The following is a 7,500-nucleotide window of genomic DNA, read 5'->3' on the forward strand; positions in this document are numbered from 1 at the left end:
GCCAACTTCTTTCCCTTCCTTCGCAGTAAAAAAAAGAAGGAAAAAAGGCGCCAACTGCCAGGTACGTGAGGGTCGTGATAGTTGCAAATATTCCTTTCACTTCACACAGCGAACATGTTGCAGAGAATTGCGTGTATGTTGCACTGTCTCTCCCACGTGATGTTGACTGTGATTGCGACCTTGATATCTCGCGGAACAACAAATAGATTAGTGAAAAAGAAAATTATGTAGGGTGGTCAAATTTTTCAATATAACCTCAAAGTATTGTGGATCTTATGATGTTACGTGTATGGCATCTAAAATATCGGTAATACTTTTGAGTATATCATCATTTATGACATGTTCTTTTCAGTTGATTAAGTGGTACGTAGCCGTCTCTATTCACTAAATTCAGTTGATTGCACTGAATTAATATCTAAACCAAATAGATTTTACGAATTTTAGTGAAAGTTGAAGTATTTTTTCTTTAACATTTATTGGAGTTTTTATACCATTAGACATTATGGAAAAAAAACACTTAAGTGCAATAATAAAGGAAATTTGGGAATCTTTCGCAGTTTCAAAATTCAGTACATATAGAAAGATGTAGGTTTACGACTAGTTATTAGACTATTTTCATGTTTTGCTTGAATTTGTAAAATCTGAAAGTACATATTTTTCTAGTTCTTGTGACAAAGCAATCTGTATCAGGAAGCTGAATTAGGACGCTTTTTGAAGAGGGTAGACTTTAGTGAAGAGGAAAACAAGTTTAAAGTTGGCTGGTTTTTGTGTTTAACTGTTTGTCTGTGATACATTTATCTGCATTTATTTCCTTTATAAAAGCTATGAAGACGCACCTATGGAAGACAAAAGCATTGAGATGAATTCAACGAAAGATAGAAAACGTCATACATTTGTCATAAATTTGTCAAAGAGATTACCAATTATATAGATAGATAGATATAGATATAGATACATGTAGTGATCTTATACCTTACCCATTGAAAACGCGGCAAAATGCCAAAGAAGAGTCACTTCTTTGGGTTTTAGTACACATCGAACTGTAATTCTCACAAAATTAAACCTTGAAACCCCCGGGGTTCTAAAATACATTCCCTCGGTCCTAATATCGAACACACCAAGTTTTAAATAATCCACGAACGTTTTTGAACCCACTTGAAACGGGTAGTTGGACATACGCCGTGCGCTGGTCAATATTAAGTACTTAATTTCACTGGTTAATTTTCCTTATTATTGAGTTGTTCAAATATCCTGACTTTAGCCGTAAGTCTGATGGGCCTTCAACAATCTCTACTGTTTTTGTTTTTGTTTTGTTGTTGTTGTTTTTACCAATTTTGATAAAAGGAAAGTTTACGAGGAGGTGGTGCTTTGTGTACCAATTTTGGCTATTTCCTTTTATGATAGTGGTTTCGGTGTAGTTTAGATTACTTCTACTAGGAAAATTCGGGTCAAATAGTAACAGATTCTGGTTACTGTAATCAATAATTCATAAGCTCTCCTTTTCTCCTTTTAATGTCTTACTGATTGGCAACTTTCTGCTTCTCTGTTAAGCATGCATATCCAGTCACAAATAGAAGATATGAATGTATTTTATATATATATACATATATATATATATATATATATATATATATATATATATATATATATATATATATATATATATATAATATATATATATATATATATATATATATATAATCCAACTGCATAAAGTGTTTGACAATCCCACAGATTTAGACAACTGACACCGACCCCCAGATGTTACTCGCCACAATTATTGCAGCAATTAAGTATGGCATTGTCATGAATTGATGACACTATCATAAAAACTTTTATTGATATAAATGAGAACATTGTAATTAATATTCTTCTTGATAACACTCTCAATGATACTATAATTGACAACTCTCTTGTTAATATTGTTATTAATTTGTTTTTAATCCTATTTTTGTTAACATCGTTAACATCACGATTATCAATTTCATTATTATTGATATTTTTTTATTTATAATTGATGATTGAATTGATACCGCGCTTAATGACCCGTTTTTTCCCAAAGGAAAAAAGTCAAAGAAATAGAGGAAAAGGAAGACACGGAAGAATGGATAATACGAAGGAAAGAGAGAAGGAGATTCGAGTAGAAAATGGAGACGAAGAAGGAAGAACCGATAACGAAGAAGGAAGAACCGATAACGGAGACGATACGAAAGAAGGAAAAAACGATAATGTTGCCGATATCGAAAAAGAAAGACCCGATAGAGAAGAAGGAAGAAGCGATAACGAAGAAGGAAGAAGCGATAACGAAGAAGGAAGAAGCGACAATGATGAAGGAAAAAGTGATAGCAAAGAAGATGGAACCGATAGCGAAGAAGGAAGAACCGATAACGAAGAAGATAGAACCGATAACGAAGAAGACAGAACCGATAACGAAGAATACAGAACCGATAACGAAGAATACAGAACCGATAACGAAGAATACAGAACCGATAACGAAGAATACAGAACCGATAACGAAGAATACAGAACCGATAACGAAGAATACAGAACCGATAACGAAGAATACAGAACCGATAACGAAGAATACAGAACCGATAACGAAGAATACAGAACCGATAACGAAGAATACAGAACCGATAGCGAAGAAGGAAGAACCGATAACGAAGAAGTAAGAACCGATAACGAAGAATACAGAACCGATAGCGAAGAAGGAAGAACCGATAACGAAGAAGTAAGAACCGATAACGAAGAAGTAAGAACCGATAACGAAGAAGGAAGAACCGATAACGAAAAAGACAGAACCGATAACGAAGAATACAGAACCGATAGCGAAGAAGGAAGAACCGATAACGAAGAAGGAAGAACCGATAACGAAGAATACAGAACCGATAACGAAGAATACAGAACCGATAGCGAAGAAGGAAGAACCGATAACGAAGAATACAGAACCGATAACGAAGAATACAGAACCGATAACGAAGAAGGAAGAACCGATAACGAAGAAGGAAGAACCGATAACGAAGAAGGAAGAACCGATAACGAAGAATACAGAACCGATAACGAAGAAGGAAGAACCGATAACGAAGAAGACAGAACCGATAACGAAGAAGACAGAACCGATAACGAAGAAGTAAGAACCGATAACGAAGAAGGAAGAACCGATAACGAAAAAGACAGAACCGATAACGAAGAATACAGAACCGATAACGAAGAAGGAAGAACCGATAACGAAGAAGGAAGAACCGATGACGAAAAAGACAGAACCGATAACGAAGAATACAGAACCGATAACGAAGAAGGAAGAACCGATAACGAAGAAGGAAGAACCGATGACGAAGAAGGGAGAACCGAGAACGAAGAAGGAAGAACCGATGTCGAAGAAGGGAGAACCGATAACGAAGAAGGAAGAACCGATAACGAAGAATACAGAACCGATAACGAAGAAGGAAGAACCGATAACGAAGAAGGAAGAACCGATAACGAAGAAGGGAGAACCGATAACGAAGAAGACAGAATCGATAACGAAGAAGTAAGAACCGATAACGAAGAAGGAAGAACCGATAACGAAAAAGACAGAACCGATAACGAAGAATACAGAACCGATAACGAAGAAGGAAGAACCGATAACGAAGAAGGAAGAACCGATGACGAAGAAGGGAGAACCGAGAACGAAGAAGGAAGAACCGATGACGAAGAAGGGAGAACCGATGACGAAGAAGGGAGAACCGAGAACGAAGAATACAGAACCGATAACGAAGAAGGAAGAACCGATAACGAAGAAGGAAGAACCGATGACGAAGAAGGGAGAACCGAGAACGAAGAAGGAAGAACCGATGACGAAGAAGGGAGAACCGATGACGAAGAAGCAAGAACCGATAACGAAGAATACAGAACCGACAGTAACGAGGATGACGATGGCGAAGGAAATAGGAGAGAAGAAAAAATAGACGGAAGAAATGGAAAGAAAAGAGAACCAGAAGAAGAAAATATACAAAAAGGTATAACCGATAAAGGAGAAGAAACAAGGAGACAAAGTAAGGAAAGAAGTAAAGAGAAAGCGAAGTACCACGAAGACAAAACAAGTGAAGAAGAAGGAAGTAAGGAAGGAAGACAAAACAAAGCAAACAAAAGAGAAGAAGAGAACACAAAGGAAAAAGAAAAGGAAGGTCAGGAAGATCAAATAAACAAAGAAGAGGAGAAGAAGAAACAAGACAAAACAAAGAAAGAAAGTGAAAATAAGAAACAAGAAAAAATAAGTAAGAAAAACGAAAAGATCAAACAAGTAGAAACAAATAAAGAAGAGCAGAAAATTAATAAAAAAGGAAAAAGCACAAATGAAAATAAACAGAAAATAAGCAAAACACAAGAAGACGAAAGGGGAAGAGAAGAAAACACAAAGAAAACACGAGGAAAGGAAGAGAAAAAGGAAGAAAAAGAAGAAGAGGAAGAAGAAACAGAACAAGAAGAGGTCGATAAAGAAAAGGAAGAAGAAGAAGAAAAAGAAGAAGAAGAAGAAGAAGAAAAACAAGAAGATGAAGCAAAAGAAAAAGAAGATAAAGAAGAAAATGTCAAAGTCCAAATGAAGGAAACGAAAAATGTGAATAGGAGAGAGAAAGAGGGAACAGAGACGCGAGAGAATAAAGGAGAAGAAGAAAGAAAACAAAAGAAAGAAGAGAGGAAAAAGCAAGATAATAAAACGAGTAAAAAAGACGTAGAGAAGAAGAAAATACGAGAAGACCAAAGAAGCGAAGAAGGAAGTAGAAGGAATCAAGAAGAAAAAATAGGTCATAAAGAAAAGGAAAAACAAAGAAACAATACAAACACAGAAGAAAAAACAGACAATGAAAATAAACACAAGAGAAGCCAAATAACAGAAGAAGAAAGAGAAGAACAAGAAAAGACGAAGGACAAACGAAGGAAACAGAAAGAAAAGAAAAAGAATAATGTAGGTATAGAAGAGGAAGAAAAAGAAGAAGAGGATGAAAAAGAAGAAGAAGATGAAGAAGAAGAAAAACACAAAATAAAACCAGATAAACATGATAGAAAGAGAAAAGAGAAAAAGGAAAAAGAAGACGAAAGGGAGACGCAGGAGAATGAAGAAGAAAAGACAAAAACAAAGGACATAAGAAAGAAAGGAGACGAAAGGAAGAAAAAAGAAGAAGACCAAAGAAACAAAGAAGAACGAAGAGAGGACCAAGAAGAGAAAATAAGCAATAGCGAAAAGAAAGAACAAGAAAACAAGAGAAATAAAGAAGAAAGGACAAATGAAAATAAACAAAAGAAAAACAAAATAACGGAAGAAGAAAGACAAGAACAAGAAAAGACAAAAGACAAACGAAGGAAGCAGAAAGAAAACAAAAAGAATAAGGTAGACGAAGAAGAAGAAGTAGAAGAACAAGGAGAAGAGCAAGAAAAGACAAAAGACAAACGAAGGAAACAGAAAAAAAAGAAAAGGAACAACGTAGACGAAGAAGAATTAGAAGAAGAAGACGGAGAACAAGAAGAAGAAAATGCTGAAGAAAAAGAAGACGAAGAAGAAGAAGAAGAGAAGTGCAAAAGAAAATCAGATAAAAAGGAGAGAAAAATCGGTGATAAAACAGATGAAAGGAAGAGAGAAAAGAAGAAAAACGAAGAAGAGACACGAAAGGGGAGACAGAGAGAAGAGGAAGATTTAGAAGACGGAGAGAGGGAAGAAGAAATCGGGAGAAAGGGAGATGACGTAAAAAAGAGGAATAAAAGAAAAAAAGAGGAAGGAAAGAAGAAGGGCAAAGAGAGAGACGAAGAGAGAGAAGATACAACAATGATAGAAGGAGAGAGGAAAGCGAAGAAAGAAAAAGAAAGAAAAGGAAAGAATGAAGGAGAGAAACAAAGAAAGAAAGAGACTGAGAGAAAGGCAAAGGATGAAGGAGAGAAAACAACAAAGAAACAAAAGGAGAAGACGCCAAAGAGAGAGAGAGAGGGAAAGTCAGAAGGAAGAGAGAAAATGTCAAAGGAAGAGAGAGAAAAGAAAGGAAAGAAAGACAGAGAGAGAAAAGCAAAGAAAAAGTCTGACAGAACGGCAGCGAATGAAGGAGAAGAAACATCAAATGAAGAAGAAATGAGAAAAACAGAAGGAAGAGGGGAAACACCAACAGAAGAAACAGTAAGAAAAGGAAAGAAAGATAGAGAGAGGAAAACAAAGAATAAAGAAGAGGAAACACCAACAGAAGAAACAGTAAGAAAAGGAAAGAAAGATAAAGAGAAGAAAAAAAATAATAGAGAAGAGGAAACACCAAAGGAAGTAAAAGTAAGGAAAGAAAAGAAAGATAGAGAGAAGAAAACAAAGAATAAAGAAGAGGAAACACCAAAGGAAGAAACAGTAAGAAAAGGAAAGAAAGATAGAGAGAAGAAAACAAAGAATAAAGATGAAGAAACACCAATAGAAGAAAAATTAAGTAAAGGAAAGAAAGATAGAGAGAAGAAAACAAAGAATAAAGAAGAGGAAATATCAGAAAAAGTAAGGAAAGAAAAGAAAGATAGAGAGAAGAAAACAAAGAATAAAGAAGAGGAAACACAAATGGAAGAAAAAGTAAGAAAAGAAAAGAAAGTTAGAGAGAAGAAAACAAAGAATAAAGAAGAGGAAGAAAAAGTAAGGAAAGGAAAGAAAGATGGAGAGAAGAAAAAGAATAAAGAGGAGGAAACACAAAAGGAAGAAAGAGTAAGAAAAGAAAAGAAAGATAGAGAGAAGAAAACAAAGAAGAAAGAAGAGGAAACACAAATGGAAGAAAAAGTAAAGAAAGAAAAGAAAGATGGAGAGAGGAAAACAAAGAAAAAGACTGATAGAACGGCAACGAATAAGGAAGAGGAAACACCAAAGGCAGAGAGAAAGACAAAAGCAAAAGAAAGGGAGAAAACAACCAAGAAAGAAAAAGAGACAAAAGCAAAGACACCAAAGAAGAAATCGACAACAGATGAAGGAGAGAGAAAGGCCAAAGAAGGAAAGGGAACAACGAGGAAGAAAGAAGAGAGAAAAACAAAGAAAGAAGGAGGTAAAACACCTTTGAATAAAGCAGAGGTCCCATCAAGAAGCAACAGAGAGCGCGAGAAGACATCGTTGCAAGCAGAGGTCCCATCAAGGAGCAACAGAGAGCGCGAGAAGGCATCGTTGCAAGCAGAGGTCCCATCAAGGAGCAACAGAGAGCGCGAGAAGGCATCGTTGCAAGCAGAGGTCCCATCAAGGAGCAACAGAGAGCGCGAGAAGGCATCGTTGCAAGCAGAGGTCCCATCAAGGAGCAACAGAGAGCGCGAGAAGGCATCGTTGCAAGCAGAGGTCCCATCAAGGAGCAACAGAGAGCGCGAGAAGGCATCGTTGCAAGCAGAGGTCCCATCAAGGAGCAACAGAGAGCGCGAGAAGGCATCGTTGCAAGCAGAGGTCCCATCAAGGAGCAACAGAGAGCGCGAGAAGGCATCGTTGCAAGCAGAGGTCCCATCAAGGAGCAACAGAGAGCGCGAGAAGGCATC

The 7,500-nt window shown here is 36.5% G+C and overlaps 1 protein-coding gene, 1 long non-coding RNA gene and 1 pseudogene across 3 annotated transcripts in view; 2 read left to right on the forward strand and 1 right to left on the reverse strand.

Annotated features, from left to right (window-relative positions):
• The window catches only part of LOC122249273 (uncharacterized), a 3,897-nt gene extending 2,103 nt beyond the window's left edge, over window positions 1–1,794 (forward strand). Inside the window, exon 3 of the long non-coding RNA XR_015190754.1 lies at window positions 1,735–1,794. This is a non-coding gene — a long non-coding RNA (uncharacterized LOC122249273). The remainder of the gene's footprint in view (window positions 1–1,734) is intronic.
• A 10-nt stretch (window positions 1,795–1,804) lies between these two features.
• LOC147466863 (uncharacterized) lies at window positions 1,805–4,761 on the reverse strand (the record flags this gene model as incomplete). The annotated part of the gene is made up of 3 exons (XM_086534025.1): window positions 1,805–1,895; window positions 3,197–3,291; window positions 4,183–4,761. Coding segments are annotated over 3 exons (765 nt in total), but the record flags the coding sequence as incomplete, so codon positions are not given.
• A 1,343-nt stretch (window positions 4,762–6,104) lies between these two features.
• The window catches only part of LOC147466864 (uncharacterized), a 1,628-nt pseudogene continuing 232 nt past the window's right edge, over window positions 6,105–7,500 (forward strand). The window contains exon 1 of the transcript XR_015190747.1: window positions 6,105–7,500. This exon is cut by the window's right edge and continues 232 nt beyond it. The product of XR_015190747.1 is annotated as an uncharacterized LOC147466864 (transcript).

This window comes from Penaeus japonicus, unplaced genomic scaffold (genome assembly GCF_977035675.1).
Source record: "Penaeus japonicus unplaced genomic scaffold, GWHDUDI00000001_assembly GWHDUDI00000040, whole genome shotgun sequence".
Classification (NCBI taxonomy): Eukaryota; Metazoa; Arthropoda; class Malacostraca; order Decapoda; family Penaeidae; genus Penaeus; species Penaeus japonicus.